The sequence below is a fragment of the Bos indicus x Bos taurus genome, chromosome 4 (assembly GCF_003369695.1).
Source record: "Bos indicus x Bos taurus breed Angus x Brahman F1 hybrid chromosome 4, Bos_hybrid_MaternalHap_v2.0, whole genome shotgun sequence".
Lineage (NCBI taxonomy): Eukaryota > Metazoa > Chordata > Mammalia > Artiodactyla > Bovidae > Bos > Bos indicus x Bos taurus.
The window spans coordinates 52,663,733-52,687,567 of NC_040079.1; the positions used below are offsets into that span (position 1 = coordinate 52,663,733).

General features: G+C 40.4%; 1 protein-coding gene across 2 annotated transcripts in view; it reads right to left on the reverse strand.

Moving 5' to 3' along the window:
• Positions 1–21,122, reverse strand: part of CPVL (carboxypeptidase, vitellogenic like) — a 127,747-nt gene extending 106,625 nt beyond the window's left edge. Inside the window, exons 1-2 of one of the 2 annotated variants that reach the window (XM_027539418.1) lie at positions 20,762–20,850; positions 14,666–14,726 (exon numbers count right to left, since the gene is read on the reverse strand). Coding sequence is in view for 1 of the 2 variants with exons in the window: in XM_027539417.1 (XP_027395218.1) it covers positions 20,762–21,098 (337 nt within the window). In the remaining variant the exon portion in view is untranslated. Of the gene's footprint in view, positions 1–14,665; positions 14,727–20,761 lie in introns of both variants that reach the window. The other variant, XM_027539417.1, reaches the window with a different exon arrangement.
• Positions 21,123–23,835: the final 2,713 nt, after the last annotated feature.

The window sequence follows — 23,835 nt, forward strand, 5'->3', positions numbered from 1 at the left end:
TATATTGTTTTTTAATTTTGAAATTTTGTCCATCAAGAATTTCTTTGTTAATTTTGATTTTTTCAAGTATTGCATTAAATATTATTTATCTTGATTACTGAGTCTTTTGGCAGTCTTAGATTTTACATCCAAGGCAGGTGCCTCAATTGCTTCTGTTAATCCTGACTCTATTAAGTAATATGATTCTTGCACCAGTGCTATTAACTGACTCTGTACTACTGCTAGTTAAATACTCTGCTCCCTCAAATTCTGGATGCAAGAGAAATATACAATATAGGCAAATACAATGCTTGCCCTGATTGTTCAGTGCCTTAATATACCAAGTCATTGATATACCTTAAAAACATACAGGGTGTTGTAATCTATTAACCACATGCTAATCACAATCCAATTTAGCATAATAGGAAAATATTGGTTTTAGCAGGTTTAGAAAGGTTTTCAGCCACATTTCTCCAATAAGATAAAAGTTTATAATTATAATTTGATTGAATACATAACCTTTGTCAAGTCTTTCATGGTTAACTTAATAGAATTCCCCAGACTTAATGTAAACAAGCTCAACCAAATAGACCATGTACTTATGAGTGGTTTTGTCTATTTACTATAATAAAGAACAAAATGACTTTAGAAACTGAAATTAGGTTCCCAAGAAGCCCAAGTATTATGACCACTATGGCACTGATAAAAGATTTTTTTTGAATTATAAGAACTTGTTATGCTAATGTTTTAATAAAAGCTACTTTCAAGGAATGCTTGAAGTCAACAATCTTACTCTCTAACTGGTTCATGGGGAAAAAATAAATCTGTGGTATTAAAAACATATTGGAAGGAGCTCTTCCATTAAGAGGCTTTTTCCTGCAGGCAGAAACAAGGAACTAATCATACCATCTAATTTCTCAATCATTCTGCTGTAAACATCCAGCTCCCTTTAATGGAAATCATTAATATTTAAATAACCAGGGTAGTTACAACTTCTTTTGTCAGCAAATGTTGACTCAAAGATGTTAAAGAAAGAAAGGTGAAATTGGTCTTGTTTTAACTGGCAAAAATCTAACACACAAAAGAAAGAGTTGGGTCAACTTAGGAGCCCTCATTAACATTTAATCAAACAACTATTAGAGTCATGGTTTCCCATGTAGATGAATTAAAAAAACAACATACTTCATTTCACTGTTTCATTTAATGGTCAGAGTTCCTGGACTGTGCTTAGCTGTCATCTCTCCTGATGAAAATGAAAGCCATATCATGAATGGAGTATTTTTTTTCTTCACATCTTTCACTAATGTATTTTGCCTATCCTAAATTAGCCAAAATCTTTTCATTTACTGAATATTTATTGAGTCCTTTCTAAACTAATAAACTCTGTATTGGAAGTTATTGCCTGCAGAGAGTGAAAAAATTATTAACCCTACACTGTATTATGTATCTACTTGAAGTGATATGAAAACATTGGTGCTATTTCCAGTTCAAATAAGGATACAGGCAAACCGCTCCTCTTAATAAATGTTCAGAAACAGAATAAAATATATGCAAGTACAAAACAATATTGGCAGAATCAAATATGCTAAAGGTCAAAATCTGTGATTCACTATTCACGGTCTAATTGCGTGTATGTGCTAAGTCACTTCAGTCGTGTTCGACTCTATGTGACCCTATGAACTATAGCCTGCCAGGCTCCTCTGTCCACAGGGATTCTCTAGGCAAGAATACTGACATGGGTTGCCATGCCCTCCTCCAGAGGATCTTTCCGACCCAGGGATTGAATCCACATCTCTTATGTTTCCTGCACTGGCAGGCAAGTTCTTTACCACTAGCGCCACCTGTGAAGCCCAAAACCTTCTTACTAAAAACCTTAAATATTACAACTGGAAATCATGTGTATAAGATACAATTTTTTTTATATCAACAAAGGTATTTATCACAGTATTATTTAGAATAATAAACTGTCAATAATGTAAACAATTTAAGATAAGTTACTGTACATCAAAAAATGGAATCATATACAGCAATTAAAATGACTCTACTGAGAATGTTTTATAAAATATACTAAAATATTAGGTAAAAAAAAAGCAAGATATTAAATTGGGTGTATAGTATATTGTCCTTATTTAATACTCATTAATAATTTCTAAATTCTCTATAATAATTAATCGTATAATTAGAAGAAAGTCATTTTTGATTTTGCTCTTTTATCAGTGAAGCAACTGGTAGGCATGGCTTGTTCCTTATTCCTTATTACTACCTGGTTATGACCTCTTGCGTTTCCTAGGAGTAAGAGTTCTGTTTGTCCTTTTAGAATAGGTTCTGCTCTCGCTAACATTCTGTGAAGATGTGTCCTGATCTCATACTGTCATAGAACCTCAGAGACTCAAAGTCTTTGTTGAATTAAAAGGCTCTGCATTAACATGAGATGCTGTTCTAATAATAATTACTCTGATTGCACTTATATCCAGTTCTGCCTGGGGTAGAGTCCATAACAAATGTGAATATAATTGGTTCTAAGCAAATAGCTGTTGAACTGATGGGTCTAAATAATGAATCATAATATGTTAGACATATAGGAGTAGTATATGTTCATAGGTCCAATCCCTTCATCTCACAGTCTAGACAACTGGAACTAGAGAATAAAATATGTTGTAAGCTGTTGAGAAGCAAAACCAAGACTCAAAGCCAGGATTCATTTATGGCCCTAAATCTAATCAGCTTTCCACTCGCCCATCTGTGGTTGTAATTATATATATTCAAATATTTTGACTCTTATCGTCTCAATAGATAGTAATGGTCTGCTACAGTCTAAATTCCTTTTGTTAAATGTTTAAAGCATGTAGTACAAATAAATAAATATACAAATGAATAAATAGATACATGAACAAGTAAGTCTTTCCAGAGAAATTTGGGTTTTAGAAACGACTTGTACCAATCCAGGTTCTAACATGACTCATTCACTGAACCTTGGGTAGGACAATGACTTTTCTGGGTCCCAGTCAGTATGTTAAAACCAATGGTTAGATCTCCAGGAACTGTGAGAGTCAGCTGTTCAATGCAGCTATTGTTCAAAATTAGAGTATAAAAGCTTTACCATTAAATATGTTATATTAAAACATAAGTGATAAATACTCAAAACTCATCACTACTTAACTATTTTACCATGTTTACTATGTTTTCTATCATCTATGCTCTGGAGCTATATTTTTCATATTTATCTAGTTGAAAGATTATATAATGGTTTGCTACTGTGCATTTCTTTCCACCTTGGTGTTGAGCAGCATCTCGTAGCTTGAAATCAGCCATGAAGGGAGTATTTATACAATAGAAACCAGCAAACAGCACAAATCAAGGCTTCCCTGGCCACCCTATCCCAGAGAACTCTGATATTCAACATTTATTACCTGCTCATGTGAGTCTCATGTTTCTTACTTGAAAACTGAGCTGGAAACTACTTTCTATCAACTCACATCCCAGTTCCAACGGAAATGATCAGAAGAGACAAAAAGGGAAAATCCTGCCAAGCTGTCATCTGTGTGTAGAAGCAACCAGTTAATACGCTCAGATAGGCAAGGCTTTGAGAAAAGAAATCCGAGAAAGCCACCGGAAAGTGTGTGTTCTACCAGTGAAAAGAAGAATTAGAAACAAAAACTCCAGAATGAGGACAAAGAGCAAACATGTTAAGTAGCCCTAAGTCTTCTTCTCTCCTTCCCATTTCTGCATTTTACATTATAGGTTATTCCAAAGGATAAAATTCGTTCATATAATAAATGTCATAGCTGCAATTAAAATATTTATTTGGAGTCCTCTCACATATTTAATTGGAGAAGGCAATGGCACCCCACTCCAGTACTCTTGCCTGGAAAATCCCATGGGTGGAGGAGCCTGGTGGGCTGCAGTCCATGGGGTCGCTAAGAGTCAGATACGACTGAGCGACTTCACTTTCACTCTTCACTTTCATGCATTGGAGAAAGAAATGGCGACCCACTCTAGTGTTCTTGCCTGGACAATCCCAGGGACGGGGGAGCCTGGTGGGCTTCCATCTATGGGGTCGCACAGAGTTGGACACGACTAAAGCGACTTAGCAGCAGCAGCAGATATTTAACTGCCTTGAGTACCCCCAAAACAAGAAAAACATTACCCCAGACGAACAAACAAAAAACAGGACAACTAGTAACAGACGTTTCCATGAAATTTGCAATTAAAGAAAGGTACATAAAAGTGGTCCCCCTATTAAAAAGGATTCAGTCACCTCTCAAGATTATTCAGGCATATCCAAAGCATTTGAATCTTGAAGGGCTATTATGTAACCCTGAATTAAATACCAACCCAAATCCCAAATCTAGCTATTTTTTGCTAAGGATTTCCATGAAAACAAATGGTAAAAGAAAACCTTTATTTCAAAGGATACAGTATTTGTTTTCCTTGAAGCATCATTTCAATTTCTAAAATTGATATTTGAAGCACTGTTTCCCCAGAGAGGACATAGTACCTGACATACAGGGTGATGGGCAAGCTTTTGCTGAAGGGGCCCTGAGACTTACGTGCCTATCTCCTTTCCACAGGCTCCCCGTCTGGCATCAGACAGTGGTGTCTAATCTTGCTAATTGAATTAGTCATCCCTATCTCTGCCACCATACCCTTGGGCTCACAGGAAAGGGAGACAAACTCAAGTTATGTGGCAGGTAGTGAACGAAAAGAATTAGGAAGAGGAGGAAATAAAACTATCTGACACTGTAGTAGGGAGCTTTACTTTGAAATCTCATGCTAACCAGAAGGAAAATTTGAATGGAGGTAGGAAGTGAAAGTAGCCAGTGTCCCAAAACGTTAATAATAGTTTGGAAACAGGAAGGCCCCGCTATGATCCAAGGCATCTTCATGATAATGATATCAGTAAAAGTCCCCAGTCATTAAATGCACTCCATGTATCAGAACTGTGATAACTACTTTATATTTTTATTTCTAATCTTTATCAGATAAGTACTATTATCTCATTTTACAGATGAGAAATTGATCCTCAGAGAACTTAAGTTACTTGCCCAGATTCACACAGGTAGTAAGTAGTACAGCAAAGAATTGAGGCCAGTACCGATCAATTTTCAAAGACCATTCAATAATTCCAATATTACTAAAGTTGTGTTAATTTCTTAGTTGTGTCTGACTCTGTGACCCCATGGACTATAGCCCGTCAGACTCCTCTGTCCATGGAATCTCCAGGCAAGAATACTGGAGTGGGTTGCCATTGCCTCCTCCAGAGGATCTTCCTGACCCAGGGATCAAACCTGGGTCTCCTGCATTGCAGGCAGATTCTTTACTGTCTGAGCCACAAGGGAAGCCCATAATACTATTAACAACATCTCCAAAATGAGCGATGTGCACGAGGATCTTATCTCCCTATTCAGGTGAGTTTGGAAATAACGTAAGAAAATAAATGTAAGAAAATAAAATTTTTGCCAGAAGGTAAATGAGGACGAGGGAACATTCTTCCCAAAGGTTTCAGAGGGAACAGGCCCCACCAACACAATGATTTTGGACTTCTAGGCTGCAGAAGTCTAAAACAAATCTGTGATGAGTTAAGCCACCCAATTTGTGGTACTTTGCTATAGCACTGCTATAAAACTAATACATGGATAGTTGGGACGACTGTGGAAGAAGCCAAGGTGGGATGAAGGAACAAATAGTAGAACTTGAACAGTTCTACTTTAAGTTAGTATTAAGCATCTGGGTGAAAATTCTGAGAGGTCAACAATAAAATGGGAAAGGGAAGATAAATGGATTTTACATTTAAGATATGTCTGGCATTCTGGCAAGCCAGGATTTCCTACAGAATCCTCTATAGAATACTGATTCAGCAAGATATTATTGGGTTTTACAAGGATAAAACTTTAGGACAATCTGGGCCAAACAAATTAAAATGGGTTTCCTGGTTATAGAATGAACGTTTCAGGGCCTCTCACTTGCTCATGGACAGCATGTGTTTTATTCACTTCATTTATATCTGTGTCACTCTTCTTAGAAAGGCCTTAGGTCTCAAGGTTTATATAAGACATACTCAGATGAGGAAACTTAATCTTAGGTTGACTAGTTTCTCAAGCACAAGGTTAATTTTTTCAAGCCCTCAACTCAACCATGAAACAGTAAAAGCTCAAATTTGAAGCCAGATCTAGATGAGTCCAAAGTCCATATACTTTTCATATTGTTATTGTTCAGTCGCTATGTCGTGTCCAACTCTTTGCAATCCCATGGACTGCAGCATGCCAGGCTTCCCTGTCCTTCACTATCTCCCAAAGTTTGCTGAAATTCATGTCCATTGATTTGGTGATGCCATTCAACCATCTCATCCTCTATCACTCCCTTCTCCTCCTGCCCTCAATCTTTCCCAGCATCAGGATCTTTTCCAATGAGTCATCTCTTCACATCAGATGGCCAAAGTATTGGAGCTTCAGCTTCAGCATTACTCCTTCCAATGAATATTCAGGGTTGATTTCATATATATCATTATGTAAATTACATAATACAACAAAATCTGCCTCCATGCAACTTTTGACAAAAAAGCAGAACTCTGGGTTAACTGGATTATCTTGGCATGCCATTGGCAAGATTCATAGGTGCTGAAATTGTGAGTGACTTAAGGGCAAGTTTATTTGCAAAAATGTGAAACTCACACTCAGAAATTGCTTCAAAATTAATTTCTAACTTCCTTCCACTTGGAAAATAATTTTAGGGGGATGGCTGAAGCCCTTAATCCTTTAAGACTCATGGCAAAATAAATGTTTTCCGCTGAGAAATTCTTTTTGCTGAAGTAAATGTACTCCTATTTTTTTAGAATGAACCTCCTTTTTGCTATCTATTACGACTAAATTTTTCATTAAAAAATCAGGATACACCATGTGGCAAATACAAGGATAAAACTAGGTATAATGGATAAGAGTATTTTGTGTGAGGATGGCCCTGGGAAATCTTTCAATGTCATCACCTTAAGCCATCAGTTGTCACTAAGGTGACAAGAAACTAACTCCTCCTTGATTCCAAAAGAGACAATGTTGTCATTGGGAGCAATCCCCATGCAAGCACTTAGATCATTTCAGTGCTTCCCTCATCTCTTCTGCACACTTTATCTCATTGGATCCTCACCATCACTCTTGAAAGGAGTTAATGCAGCTCTTTAACAGAGACTCAGGTGGATGGAGCAAATTCCCAAGGAGTGACACTCTAGTCAGTAGCAGAGCTGGGACAGACCCCCAAGTTCACTGGACTGGTCATTCATTTGATAAACAAATATATGTTAGCTCCTATGGAGTTTAGCTCTACTATATGCAAGACTCCAATGCAGGCACAGAAAACAAAAGAGACAAAGTGTCTGCCTTCATGAAGCTTCCCACATAAAGGAGACAAGAAAGAGGAAAGCTATTAAGAATATCAAAGCAGGGTAAAGGGTTAGAGAGGGATGGTGGGGGAGTGGTATTTTTAGGTTGGGTGATCGGGGAGGTCCCTCTGAGGAGGTGACATATGAGAGATCTGAAGTGACTATCTAGAGAGAAGAGAGTTTCAGGCTGGAGAATGCTGCTGTTGCTAAGTTGCTTCAATCGTGTCCAACTCTGTGCAACCCCATAGACAGCAGCCCACCAGGCTCCTCCATCCCTGGGATTCTTCAGGCAAGAGTACTGGAGTGGGTTGCCATTTCCTTCTCCAATGCATGCACTCATGCCAAGTCACTTCAGTCATGTCTGACTCTGTGCGACCCTATGGACAGAAGCCCACCAAGATCCTCTGTCCACGGGATTCTCTAGTCAAGAATACTGAAGTGGGTTGCCATTTCCTTTTCCAAGGCTGGAGAACAGTGATTGCAAAGACCCCTTAACTAGAGAAATCAGGATGGAAGCCAGGATGGCAGCAGTGTGAGAGTGATGGGGAGGGTGGTACAAATGGGATCAGGTATCAGATCATGCAGGGTGTTGAAGGCCAACATGTATTTGGGGGGCTCACTTCTTCCCAGCTCTGATGTTTCCATCATTGGTAAGGCTGGCCTCTGCCACCCTCTTGTTCATTCTGAGGAGGGTAGGATGAGAGGTAGAAAGATTTATCAGATAGATAAATGTGGATAAATCGGGCATGTAGGGCTCAGCTCTCCTGGTGTTTCACCAGGAAATAGTGCTTTCTGTCTCCACATGTGGGCTGTGCATGTCTGTGCAAGTCTTCTCTAGTCTGGGCTTTAGTCCACTTGCCTAGAAGTAAGAGCACCAACCCAACCCAGTCACTTTTAGTAAGAAAGGTAATATTTTACTCTCTACCTGCCTTGTTCTTTTGTCTTCTCAATTACCCCAGACCTCTGCTGCTGCTGCTAAGTTGCTTCAGTCGTGTCCGACTCTGTGCGACCCCATAGACGGCAGCCCACCAGGCTTCCCCGACCCTGGGATTCTCCAGGCAAGAACACTGGAGTGGATTGCCATTTCCTTCTCCAATGCATGAAAGTGAAAAGTGAAAGTGAAGTCGTTCAGTCCTGTCCGACTCTAGCGACCCCATGGACTGCAGCCTACCAGGCTCCTCTGTCCATGGGATTTTCCAGGCAAAAGTACTGGAGTGGGGTGCCATTGCCTTCTCCGACCCCAGACCTCAGGCAACAGCAAAACATTTGCTATTTAGGCAAAGTCCAACAGAATGGAATTTGGGCTTTATGCTAAAGGTAATGGGTTGGAATTTTTTCCCACTACACCCCCGTCTCTATTATTCTGCAAACATTTCATCATATATGTGATTGAAAAAAGAAGTGGTTACTAGTATCAGCTTCACTCACATATCCAGAATTTGAAGTACCCTACAGTTTGGCTTGCCCACACCAGCCTTGGAAAGTTATGAAAATGGATGGTGAAAAATTATTTCTAAAATCAAACCATCCGAAATATCTACACATAGACAATAAAAGGGCAACAAAGTCACAACCAGACTATTCAGCAATAACAAAAGGATGCAGTTCTGAATCATCTCATTAAATATCCTAAAATCAAGTGTGATAGCATTCCAAGTGGAGACAACAGAAAAAGCCCACAGACTTGTTAATCTGGTTCTTGAGCCATGGAAACACCCCCTATTACTGCTTCTTTAGCAATTACTGAAAGCAAAACAAAACTATTTTCATTCTCTTATTTGCTGCATTCAGACTTGTCCACACCATCTTGCCAAAGTCATTAATGATGTCCATGTTTCCCACTTCGCAAAAGAAAAAAAGTTTTGGCCATTATCTCAATTGACTTCTTTGACACATTGACATTACCCCTTTGGTAAATTCTAAAATGTTCTCCTTCATGGTTCCCTCTTCTTCTGTCTTCCTTTAAATACTGGGTTTGTCAGGAATCTATTCTTGGTCCACAGCTTATCTCACTCCACACACTCTCTCCATGGTGGTCTCATCACTTTGAGTAGCACTTTCTATTGACACCACTCAAAATAATAGTTCCTCTTAAAAGCTGTGGGCTCATCTATTCAACTGCCTGCTGAACATTTTCACCTGATGTCCCATGGGCATATTAAACTCAGCTTGTCAAAATGGAGCCTAATTTGTCTGCTAAAACAGTGAACTGAACACATTTGTTTCTGCTTCTTCATGAAACCCTGTTAAAGTGAAAAAGATACTTTTAAAGGTATAAATCCCATGCCCGCCCAAATAGAAAAAACAAAAGCAAATACAGCACATCAAATTTTGTTGTTGTTAGATGGAGTGTGGGACTCACATGTACGTGTGTGTGCGTGCATGTGTGCTTAGTATGTCCAACTCTTTGTGACCCCATGGACTGTAGCCCACCAGGCTCCTCTGTCCAGGGCATTTTCCAGGCATGAATACTGGAGTGGGTTGCCATTTCCTCCTCCAAGGGATCTTCCCGACCCAGGGATCAAACCCATATCTCCTGTATCTCCTCTGATGCACACAGATTCTTTACTACTGACCCACTGGGGAAGCCCTCACACATACACATTGCTAAATCTAAAACAGATAAACAACAAGAACCTACTGTATAGCACAGGGAACTCTGCTCCCTGTAATATCCTAAATGGGAAAAGAATTTGAAAGAGAATAGACACATTTACGTATAACTGAATCACTCTGGTGTACACCTGAAACTGATTCAATATTGTTAATCAACTATGCTCCAATATAAAATAAAAATTTTAAAAAGTGAACAAATAATTTACAGATAATGAAACCGGAATACAAATGAGAAACAAGCTAATTAATTCACATTACAAACACAAAAAGATTCAAAAATCGTACTAGATACAAAGAAGGTAAAAGTGAGGCATGGGGCTGAAAACAGAGGAATTGATGAAACTCTATAACAGCAGGTAGAGCTTCAGATGCCCTTCCCCACTCCATCAGGGGAAAGAAGAGACTTAGTCTATAGAAAAATTATTCTTTAGGAAATTAAACTAGAGAAATTCTTGTATTGGGAATATGAAACAGAAAAAATTGGGAATGAGGCACTCAATTGAAAACTAAGAGAAAGTCTACCTACTGACATACCCCAAACATGTCCCTTAACACTCAGCTTTGAGAAAACTGTCTCTGAAGCTCTCCATGTCTCCATCTCTCACCCTGTGCAGGAGACTGACGGATTCTTCTCTGGAATAAGTGAAGCATCTTAGAAAAAGGACCTATACATATGGACATGTGAGGTCCTCCAGTGAAAATTCTTGGACCCACCAATCAATTTCAGGGAATTTCTGAAAAATCCCTTCAACACAATGGAGCTTCCAACCATGAACTCAATTTCTCATACTTAATATAAACCAGACTGCAAAGAGCCACTGGACATTGGAAGAAAGCCTCTAATTAGAAAAAGAAAGAAAGAAAGAAACTAACTGAAGGAAAAAAACTGTAATGCATAGAACTGAATAGCTCTTCAAAAACAAAAAATATCTTTCAGGAGATAAGAAAAGACATTGCATTCATTAAACAATAGAATGTTATATGAAGAAGGAACAAACAGCAAGAATGTGCTCCTGAAAATTAAAACTAGGCCATAGTAATTTTAAAATTTTGATAAAAGAGTGGAACAGTAAAGTCAAAGAAATCTTGCAGAAAATACATCTAAAAGAGAAAACAGGACTTTAAAAAACAGGAGGGAAAAACAAAAAGAAAATTAAGAAATTGGTTCTGGAAGACCAATCTCTGACTAATGGAAGCTCTAGAAAAAGAAGGCAGATAAAATTCAGGGTATGAAATTACTAAAGAAATAATACAAAAACATTTAGCAGAGGTACAGACATGATTTCCAGATTTAAAGGAATCATTAGGTTCTTGGATCAAGGAACAAAAAGACATAGAACAAATTCCAAAAATAAAGAGACTACAGAAAACTTGAGAGAAAAAAGAGAGACAGAGGAAAAAACAGAGATAGTGTATAAAAAGAATCAAGAACAAAAATGGCACTGGACTAAATGGCAGCAATGGCAGCTAAAAGACACTGTAGAAAAATGTCTTTAAAATGCTTAGAGGAAAATTATTTTCAAACTAGAATTGTATACTCAGCCAAGCTATCAAACAAAAATGATTATAAATTAAAGAAATATTCAAGTACACATAAAGCCTCAAAAAACTGACTCATATATCACTTCTCAGAAAGCTACCAACATATGTGTTCTACCAACACAAGAAAGTGAAACCCAAAGAGGGAAAACATGGGATCCCACCAACAGGGGAACCAACAAAGGAGAGGTCCCAAGAAGACAGCTATGCCTGAAGAAAACCAATGCACTGAAGCAGTGACACAGAAGAATCCAGGGAAGATCCTCAAGAAAAAAATAAAAATCAATAGATATTGATATGGTTCCATCCCTGGGTCGGGAAGATCCCCTGGAGAAGGAAATGGCAACCCACTCTAGTATTCTTGCCTGGAGAATCCCATGGAGAGAGAAGCTGGTGGGCTCCAGACCATGGAGTCACAAAGAGTTGGACAGGACTGAATGACGAACACTTTCTCACACACACACACACGTATATAAATGCATATATATGACTGATTACTTCATGAGTTTTGTGAAAAATCTAAGGATACTAGAGTTCTCTCAGCGAACAGAAGTTCTGATAGTGGCATAGAAAACTAAACAATCTGAAAAGAGGCAATTATTAACTCAATGAAGAATATCAAATCATACAAGAAAGCCACTGCAACCAGTGTATACTACTTAGCTCAGTAGTGAGCAATACTTATACAATCAGTATAGTAAACAGAAGATATGGATTATAGCAACAACAAAAAATTCTGTAACGCTTTGAACAGGGCAGAGGGTAGGAAAGGTGGGGTATAATGTATGTTAGAATGCTAAATTCTGACTTTGCTTAGTAGGAGTTAATAGAAAATACCTCAGGCTGATAAAAGTGTAACTCTAAAACCAATACATGAAGAAACAGACTAAGCACATTACTTAGAAATGTGAAGTTAAAGACTAGAGGAAACAGGTAAAAGAGTATGGAAGGAGACCTCAGAGATAAGGGAAGGGTGGGGAGTGGTCAGACAGAGGACTAAAATTTTTTGTTATGAAAATTTTAATAAGACTTGGATTTTTAACTTGTGTAGGTGAATTATGCTGACAAACATCAGAATCAGAAAAAGGAAGAATGAATATTAGGACAGAAATAAATGAAACAGAGACTTAGAAAAGATCAGTGAAACTAGGAGCTGGATTTTTTAAAAGATAAACAAAATTGACACTTTTAGCCTGACTCATCAAAAAAAAAGAGAGAGGTGGTGGGGGGAGGGTGTCCAAATAAATAACATTTAAAATGAGAGAGGAAGACATTACTGTCAATATCACAGAAATACAAATAATCATAAGAGAACACTCTAGATAATTATATACCAATATATTGGTCAATCTAGAAGAAATGGATTGATTCCTAGAAACATACAATCTTCCAAGACTGAGTCAGGAAGAAAGAGAAATCTGGACAGATCAATTACTAGTGATGACATTGACCAGTAATCAAAAGCTTCCCCATAAACAAAGGTCCAGGACAGATGACTTCACAGGAGAATTCTAACAAACATTTATAGAAGACTTTATACCTATCCTTCTCAAACTATTCCAAAAAGTTGAAGTTCAGTTCAGTTCAGTCGCTTAGTCGTGTCCAACTCTTGGCGACCCCATGAACCACAGCACGCCAGGCCTCCCTGTCCATCACCAATTCCCGGAGTCCACCCAAACCCATGTCCATTGAGTCAGTGATGCCATCCAACCATCTCATCCTCTGTTGTCCCCTTCTCTTCCTGCCCTCATTCTTTCCCAGCATCAGGGTCTTTTCAAATGAGTCAGCTCTTCGCATCAGGTGAAGAGGACAGAATATTTCCAAACTCATTCTATGAGGCTAGCATTAACCTGATACCAAAACCACTCTGTCAACAGGTACATCCTTGGGCAAATCAATTCACTTCTCTCTCTAGACTTCACTTCCTTCATTTGCAAATTATGGGGATTAGATGTACTATATAATTCCCAACATGCCCTCCTGTCTTGGAATTTCTAGGATTCTAAAAAGTAGCCAAGGATAGGGATAAAACTGCTGCAGGTTCTGAGTCACAGTGATGATTCCTGCAGGCTACCTCAATGGAAGAACTTTCATGTCTGTGTTGGGTGAACTTAACATTTGACTGTCTGCAAGGCTGGAAATCGGTGAAAGGCTATTTTTTGGTCTGTGCTACAAGATGTTTACGTTTACTGAGCATAGAATTTTTTTAAAAAAACATATCACCAAATTCCAAATCAGTGGCTTCCAGTAAATTTAGAAACAGAAGTCTCAGACTTTCTAGATACTAACATTTAGGTGTTGGGTTACAGTGAACTGCAGAAAGAATCTTGGTTTCATAGCAAGTGCTATAGTCTCGAAGTTCTGAAAGTGCCTGTGCAATAGTACAAGGGGTTCACTCTCCTCCAAGCCAAGTTAATTCTACAAACATTCCAGTACTCAGAGGAGGAGAAAAAAAAAAATAATTTCCAGTTGATTTCTTGATTGCTAATAACATTCTTTGAAGGAAATGGCAACCTACTCCAGTATTCTTGCCTGGGAAATCCCAAGAACAGAGGAGCCTGGAGGGCTACAGCGCACAGGGTCGCAAAAGAATAGGACATGATTTGGGACTAAACAACAACAATAACATTCTTCATCAAGAAACTTAGGCAGAAAATATTTCGTTTTCTGAACTAGCTATTACTGCCTTCCCCATGTGTCAAATATAAACTCTACAAGGCTCCAGATGGGTTCATCTTTTTTTTTTCTTTCATTTTAATTTATTCTGTGTAGTTTAAAGTGACAGTTAAACATCATACACACAAACCACAGACACTTTAGATATAGTGTTGACCATCATTAGAACAGTAAAGGCGAATAATCAATTTACGCAGACTCTTCATCTCTAATTTTACATCTCATTATACAAAGGTTAACTCTACATTTTTTGTGGCCCACCTTGGGAGCTTACCCACTTTATCCCAGTTAGGGCTTTCCCTGCAACAATCACATTCCTGGATCCTGCAAACGGGGAGGCCTCTCCATATTCTTTCTCCATACAGTTTTCTCTTCTTTAACAGAACTCAATGCATTAGGGATTTTTCTGGGCATAAACTAAAGCACAAAATACTTTGCTAAAACTTGTGGGGGTGTCAAAGATTAAAAAGGCATAGAACTTACCTTCAGCAAACGAAGGCAGGCATGCACAAAACCCAGTATCTGCAGGCAGACTGGTTGAGTTCTGCAATAAGGCCAAGAAACATCATCCTCTACGCCACTACTCGGAGAAGGCAATGGCACCCCACTCTAGTACTTTTGCCTGGAAAATCCCATGGATGGAGGAGCCTGGTGGGCTGTAGTCCATGGGGTCGATAGAGTCGGACATGACTGAGCGACTTCACTTTCACTTTTCACTTTCATGCATTGGAGAAGGAAATGGCAACCCACTCCAGTGTTTTTGCCTGGAGAATCCCAGGGATGGGGAAGCCTGGTGGGCTGCCGTCTATGGGGTCGCACAGAGTCGGACACAACTGACGCGACTTAGCAGCAGCAGCAGCACACCACTACTAATAAACACAAGGCTTACTCAAGTCCTCACTGGCTGATTACCTCACTCCCAATGCCAATCCTATTGCTCACCGTGCCACTGGCTACTTCCAGTTTCAAGAACAAAGGATAAAGAAAACAGACACATCAGAGTCAATTACAATAAATTGCAGAGTCAATATAAATTCTGCTGTAAGCCCCGTATCCTATCCCACTCTCTCTCCAAAGCCTAGGGATGGAAGGAAAGTAAGGAAAAAGGGGAACATGACTTTAGGTATGTAAGCAAGTGGGACAATGGGGAAAGCAGAACACTGATGGAGTGAAACAAGCAGGTAAACAAATAAAAAAGAGTTTTTCTCTCTTAGCACTTCCCAGGTGGTGCTAGTAGTAAAGAACCTGCCTGCCACTGCAGGAGACATACGAGACATGGGTTTGAGCCCCGGGTTGGGAAGATAATCTGGAGTAGGGTACGGCAAACCACTCCAGTATTCTTGCCTGGAGAATCCCATGGGCAGAGGAGCCTGGAAGCCTACAGTTCACAGGGTTGCAAAAAGCCAGACAGGACCAAAGCAACTTAGCATAGCATAAAGGACTGAAGGTGTGATCTTCAGAAGAATTAGTAAAGTGGTTGTTAAACTCAATCTTAGCAGGTGTGATTTCTGAGAAGGTTTGACTCTTCCTGCAGAGTTAAAGAAGCTGGGTGACGCAGACAGCGAGAACAGACTGGTAGTCGCCAATAGAGAAATGGGGTGGGGCTGGGATGGATTCAGAGCGTGGGATGCAAACTATTACATACAGGATGGATAAACAAGGTCCTACTGTATAGCACAGGGAACTATGTTCAGTATCCTAAGATAAACCATAATGGAAGAAAGTGTGAAAAAATGCATGTGTATATATATAACTGGATCACTCTGCTGTACAGCAGAAATCTGCACAACAATGTAAATCATCTATATTTCAATGAAATACATTAAAAAAAAGAAGTTAAGTGAAAATAAGACAGTGCCAGAGGGCAGATACCCCACTAAAAATAACCAATTTTGATTTGAGCTTTCCTCTGAATTATCTACTAAACCAGAGGGGTGATAGGAAGGAACTCACATGTTCAAACATGTGATATAATGCCTGGCACACAGTCAGTCAGCATTTGGGAAGGTGATACAGTTCAATGGGCGGAACACAAAGAATTTAGACACAACTTCAAATGTGGCTCTGCAAAACTCTGTACCATTAGACAAAATACCTGCGTACTGAGTGGACCTGCCCTACCACTCATTGTTATGATGACAATGATACATGTACGTATATAAATTCATACGCAATACTGCAGACAGACAAAAGACAGTCCCTGCCCTGGCTTTCTAATTGAGACTGAAAAACAGTCCCTAACCATGGAATAGATGCTAATTAAGTCTAATTTCCCTTGCTTGCTGCTGCTAAGTCGCTTCAGTCGTGTCCGATTCTGTGCGACCCCATAGACAGCAACCCACCAGGCTCCGCCATCCCTGGGATTCTCCAGGCAAGAACACTGGAGTGGGTTGCCATTTCCTTCTCCAATGCATGAAAGTGAAAAGTGAAAGTGAAGTCGCTCAGTCGTGCCCGACTCTTAGCGACCCCATGGACTGCAGCCTACCAGGCTCCTCCATCCATGGGATTTTCCAGGCAAGAGTACTGGAGTGGGGTGCCATTGCCTTCTCATTCCCTTGCTTAGTCAGTGGTATATTATAATAAGATAGGTTTACAGAGCTGAGCATTTATTTATTCATCACATAGAGCACATACAAAAGTACTAATATAAAAAGGGAGAGGGAAGTTTTGGTTGCTAAACATTTGGATAAAGGCTTGGTGACCAGGCATTCAGAATACATGTCCCACGTGAGGCTTCGTCTGGAAAGTATGACCACCATCATGACAGGCTGATATGGTTCCCAGATTAAGTAGGAGCTGCTTTGGGAAAAGACAGACAAATTCATTAGGTTACCTAGATGCCTGGTATTCAGAAATGGGTTACATGGATAAAGCACTGTATACTCTAAAAGTCTTAGATAAAAAAGTATTTCACTTTCTCTCTTCCCTATCTTCTGTCACTTCATCCTCCACCCTCTTTTCACAGCCTTTCTCCACATCGTGCCTCCTGCAATGGGAATAGGAAAGACATCACTCTACTTATATAGGTATGTTCTTTAGATTGACTGTTGTAAGCTGTCAAGAACAGCGGCTACAACAACACTGTAGATAAAATCATCATTAAAATATTGAATACAAACTGATCATTGAACATCTATATGTTTTTCTGTTCTAAGAATTCATATATAGTCAGATTTTCTTCAAGGTCTTGTCCTTTTTTCCTCCATCTGTACACTCTCATTCAACCACCCCCTGGATCACTAACTGCTAGTCCAGAATTTTGTTTCGTCCTAACCTTGCTACTGGGCTCCCCACTCTCAGCAGGGGATCCTCCACATGGGTACTCAATTAGTCCCTCAAACCCATGGAGTCTTATGACAAAACATAAATATCCCTCTTGAACTCCCCCCTCCTCTGACTTCCTGATTCTTAATGACACCCCCCACTCCAGTACTCTTGCCTAGAAAATCCCATGGACGGAGGAGCCTGGAAGGCTGCAGTCCATGGGGTCGCTGAAGGTCGGACATGACTTAGTGACTTCACTTTCACTTTTTACTTTTATGCATTGGAGAAGGAAATGGCAACCCACTCCAGGGTTCTTGCCTGGAGAATCCCAGGGACTGTGGAGCCTGGTGGGCTGCCGTCTATGGGGTCGTACAGAGTCGGACACGACTGAAGTGACTTAGCAGCAGCAGCAATGACATCCAAGGCTCTAAAACCAAGTCCAAATGTCAAGTCACAGGCAAAGTCCCGTCTTTCTTCCTCTTTTTCACATTTGGTGTACAAGTCAACTTTCACTTGCCCTGAGGACTTATGTCAAGCCTCCTAACTTGTCTGTAAGACTTCAGGTCCTCTCCACACCAATTCAGCCTAACATTGATGCTTAAGGGAGCTTTCTAAAGCGCAAGACATTTCTCTCTTCAAATGCGTTCACTGGTCCCTAAATGCAACCAGAATAAAGTATAAACTTCCTGCCATGAAATTCAATGTCTCCCACAATGTGATTCTGGCATAACTTTGCAGGCCAAAGTGATATGACCCCTTCATAAACTGTATGTTCCCGCCAAATCAAGCCCTTTTTTGTTCCCAGCTTTACTTTGCCTTCTACGTCTTTACAGGTAAGCATAGCTCTAGGCAAATAGGAGACATTAAATCAATATCAGTTGAAAGACAATAGAATCTAGGTGGGAGTATACAATACACTGTAAAATTCTCTCAACCTTTCTGAATGTTTGAAAACTTTCATAATCAGATGTTGGGAAAAATATTAGTCCATGTAAGATGAAGGAATGAATCTCTTGGGAGCTGGGTTCTCCTCTCCAGATAACCATACAGGTACAAGAAGATATGCCAAAGGGTCTTTCTGACAGATGAGTAACAAAATATGGAGTTCCAAGAGGGAAAGGAGGAAAAGCTAGCCCTGGGATGCCTAAATAATTATTTTGGCCAGTAAACAAGACTAGCAATTTAAAGACTGCTACTAACTAGAATCAGAACACAGAGAAAAAGTTAGAAGATAAGACCTAAGGATACCGGAAAGATGTGATGCTAAGAATTTGCTTTTTCAGGTTAATGCACCTAAGGACATAGTGAGTTATTCCTCCCACCCCCATCTTGCTCTCAGATTCTAGGTTAAAGCAGTAAAAGTAGAGCATGTGGTTTCATTCAAGGCAGTACCTGCAATATTTCCAAGAGAGAGGAATCTCAATACTCTGGTTTTGGTTCAGTTATACCCAGCAGCATAGGTTTTATGAAGAAAGCACCTGATCACTCTCCTGTGAACTCAGTCTATTGCTTATATCTTTGAACTTGCAACTGCATAGCATGAAAATTCAAACCTTATTACTGATTTTGACCAATAAAGTATAGTTCTTGGCCCTCTTACAGCTTACCCCTCTCCCAAATCAATATAGATATTAACGATTTGTTCTTCTAGAGGCATCTTTCTAATTATGCATAACTGTATTCTTGCTTGGAGAATTCTATGGACAGAGGAGCCTGGGGGACCACAGTCCATAGGGTCGCAAAGAGTCAGACGCAACACTTTCACACACTTCCCTACTTCAGTTCTTTTAAAATGTTCTTAGTTCAGTCCCTGAAAATCCCACATCATTAAACCCCTGGGAATGTTAAATAAACATGTTTGCTCTTTAAAATGAACTATACTTCCTATTAAGAATGGGTCAGTACCTATTAAACTTGGATATTAGGAGAAAGATACAGGGGTGTCTGATGTTATCTGGGGCAGTAACTAAGTTCTTCCTCTCTTGCTGTCTTAATTCCACACACAACAGGGTAATATTCAACACAATTATCCCCTCCAACAAATCAAACATTTTCCAAAACAAAAAGTCATTAACCAAATACTGTCATGGTGTTTGCATCTTGTTCCCCACCCCCGCAAGGGGAGTGAACTGATAAACCCAGGGGATTTCCCTTAACACTCTTCTAAGTCATTTGAACTGCCTGTCAGTCAAAGCTCACTTATTTCTCAGGCTATAAATTAAGCCTAGTAGAACTCCACTGTAAATTAGTTTATAAATGGGATTCACATATATTGTGGAGCCACTTATGCCCATCCCAAAGACCCAACTCCTGTAAAAGAAGAATAAGACTGCTTCTTACTAAGAACACTTGCATTACAGTATAAAGGGTTTCCACTGGACTTAGATTAGCCTGGAGTACAAATAAAGAAAGCCTAATCAGCTAAAGGGTTTTGACAACTTTTCAGACTTACTCATATGCTAACAAAGCAAGTGCAGTTACTTTCCCAAAAGTGTTCCAATCCCTATTTTGAACAACTTTCTTAAAAGTATTTTTTCAAGTTAATCAAAGTCCCACTGGATTTTTTTTCCTCCTTAAATCTCTGTTCTTACTCATCCCACCACAACAACAACAAAAAAAGTAAAATTTGTCATTGCACATTTAAGGGGATGTGGAAAGGACAAGTATCTTTCAAATGGAGAGACAGAAGCTTAGTAAGCGTAAATAATTTGCTCAAGGTCACCACTTAGCCAAAAGCAATGCTAGGATTCAAATCCATACATGTGCCAAAGTACTTTTTTTCCCAGGACATCAAGGGGATCTAAAAGGCACTGGATGCTTCCATTTCACACACATCTTACATGTTCCCCTGGCTCCTATGAATTCCCCTTCTAGGACCATATCCACTTGGCAGGGAGCTCTTTCCACCTGCCCCATGTCCTTGGTTTCCTCCTAGTTCTATATTCCAGGAAAAATAGCCTTTTCGTGTGCCTTCCTTCCTTCGCTCAAGCCAAGTCTCCTTTTGTGGGACAGGCACTAATCGAAGGCATTTTCCACTTTCTTCCATAAGATCCATGAAATCAAAACATCCCAAAGAGACTTGTTGAAGGAGGAGGGCGTGTCCCTCCCACCCCTCTTACTGAGAATGACTGAGGACCCCACAGCTTTGAGCTTCCCTGAAGCGCCCATGGCTTGGAAGAAGCCCAGGAGCGGTGTCTTCAAATTGCATTAGTACCAGGAGCCTTCGGGGAGCGTGTTCCCCGCTGAGCGCACTCAAAGCAGAATTATCCAACTTGGAAACTACGAGCCAGCCAAGATCTCCCGACCCCATCTTACCACATCGAGATTTCTTCCTTTTCCATGCCAAAGGCTGATGAGACCGCCTCCCGGAGCCTGTGAGTCCCGGGACTAGCGATCCCCGCGGAGTCGCGCACTTACGCAGGGCAGACCGCGCTCCTCCCGGCTTCGGAGTGCACGCAGAACCCTCTCTCAGGGTTCCCGAGTCCGGAAGAAGTAAGGCGGCCTTCTCCCTCGCCCCTCGCAGTCCCGAGTGTCCTGCAGACCGCGAGATTTTGAGTACCCCTCTCAGGAGGAGGAGACCCACGTGACCCAGACCTAAGGGGCCAGAGGTACGTCCCCACCCATTTCTGCCCACGACTTGCCCGCGCCCCATCAGAGTTTTTCCATCCTGAAAGAAGCCAACAATCTCAGCCTGAGATATTAACAATGAACCGAGGAAGACTGACCGTGTGGTGCAGCTCCATTTGATTTGTTTGTTCCTTTGTTTGTGGGTTTTTATTTTCTCTCCCACCTTTTTGAAGCTGCTATCTTAGAATTTCCACAGTATTTTGAAAAAATTTCCCCAAGCTGGTGCTTGCAAATCTGTTGTTTGCATCTGGAAGCAGAGTGGTATTTTACTCCCCCTGTTTAAATGCCCAACATACATTCCTAGATAGTTATTCCACATGGTAGTAGCACTAATGTTGGGGGCCCACTGAGAACCAGCACTGTGTCAAGTGCATTCTCTGCAGTACTGCATACTGCATCGGAGTATTAGAGCAACTGGATGTACCCTGTGTTATAACTGTCCCCACTTTGCACTCAAGAAACAGACTTGGAGAGGTTAAGTAGCCCATTCAGGGCCATCTCTTTTAAGGGGCCTACCTGAGTAGGTAGTTTTAACAACCATTAGGTTCAGGCCACTGAGCCGGACACTGGGGGAAAGACAGAGGCTTGTTTAAGAAAAAGAAACAACAGACCCACCATGGTGTCACTTGTGCTAAGCTCGTGTCACCAAACCAAGACCTAATACCTAACCTAGTTGCAAGGCCAACCTTCCCTCCCTTTTAACATAATCTCAACCAATCAGTCTGGAATTCCCTGGTCAGTGCCAGTGAGATAATTGGCCTGGTAGACTCTTTTGTCCCCCCAAAGTAGGTGACCTTGCCTGAAATAATTCATTTTTTTCATTTATGACTTCCTGTTCCTCCCTTCCTGTGCTTTTAAGAACCTTTGCTTTTCTGCAGCTTTTTGAGACTCCTTTCTTTTTGTTAGATGGGATGCTGCCCAGTTCATGAATCCTTTAATAAAGCCAATTAGATCTTTAAATCTACTCAGTTGAATTTTGTTTTCTTAAGACTAAAAAGATCTGAAAAAGATAAGGAGATTGTAGAAGCACAGAGATAAGAAAAAATACAGGAGTGTCATCATTCCCATGTCCCCCACATGTCCCATGGTTCAGAAATGGCAATTATGAAAGCATCTTAGCCAAGCCACCTGACTTTGAATCCTCGCTCTGCTCTAGAGCTACGAACTCTGATCCATTGTTTTTAAAGATGGCCAAAACAAGGTCACCATGCTCCTTTGCAAGGTGAATTAGCCATTCCTCCCATCAAGAGGTGAAATATCTCTTCCCTCCCCTTGAATCAGAACTGGCTTTGGCACCTGTTTTGACCATTAGAATGTGGGCAAGTGCTGGTTCCTTCCTAGGATCAAAAGGCCTTGCAGTTTCTACTCTTAGACAGCCTCTTTGGGACCACCATGACCAGAAGCTGGTATGGCTCCTATAGAGTGAGAGGTCAGGTGCAGGAGAACCGAGCCATTTCAGGGACAAAAGCACCAACTGGGAGCTTGGTGAGAGAAGCCACTGGGACCTTCCAGCTCAGCCCACCCTCAGCAAGAATGCAGCTGCATGCGTCAGCAGTGAAACAGCCCAGCCAGCCCACCAATCGGGAAAAAATTCACTGTTATTTTAAGTCACTTCAGTTTGGGGGAGTTTGTTATGCAACTAAAGGTAACTGTAGCGTTAACTTTCAGATCTGGAACAAATTTCTTAATGTCACTGAGTCTCGGTTTTCTCGTAAGTACTTATTTTATTGGGTTGTGGTGGGCACTAAATGTAATGTACCAGAGTATGTACTGAGGCCATCACTGTCTGCCATCTTATGCTTTCGAACTGTGGTGTTGGAGAAGACTCTTGAGAGTCCCTTGGACTGCAAGGAAATCCAACCAGTCCATCCTAAAGGAGATCAGTCCTGGGTGTTCATTGAAAGGACTGATGTTGAAGCTGAAACTCCAGTACTTTGGCCACCTGATGCAAACAGTTGACTCATTGGAAAAGACCCTGATGCTGGGAAAGATTGAGGGTGGGAGGAGAAGGGGATTACAGAGGATGAGATGGTTGGATGGCATCACTGACTCAATGGACATGAGTTTATGTAAATTCCGGGAGTTGGTGATGGACAGGGAGGCCTGGCATGCTGCAGTCCATTGGGTCTCAAAGAGTCAGACACAACTGAATGACTGAATTGAACTGACACTATGTAAGGAACTAAATTCTACACACTTATCTTTTTCTGGAGAAAAATTTCATTGGTGGGAAAAAAATTCTTCGTTTAAGACCAAGATCAGACCACCCTTAACAAACTATTAAATAAAATAGATTCAACCTTCCTACCTTGACAAATATGACTTTGTCGTGACCTGAAAGACCAGATTCAAACTCCTTGATGATCTGCACCTCCATCTGGTGACTCAGGGAGAGCTGTTTACATAGAGGTGCCTCTTTTTAAATACCTGATTGCTTGCACTGTAAGTCTGGGGAGCCCACCTAAATCAGCATCTCCTGAAGTGGGTTTAACTGAAGTGACCTATTGTCAGGACTAAGAAACTGGTTCAGTGAGATAGAACAGTCTACAAACTGAACTTTTGGACTGTGAAACTTCTTGAGGAAGTTTCAAAGGCAAAACTGTAAGGAAGCCAGACTTGCCACCCTAAATTGTGTTTCTTTGGCATGAGGATTATTTTAGGTTGATTGTCTTTAAGAAGCAGAAGACTCAGGAGGTCTTTTAAAAAAAAAAACTCTTCCTTAACCTGCTTAAAAGAATTTAGATCAGGGACCTGATCCAGGA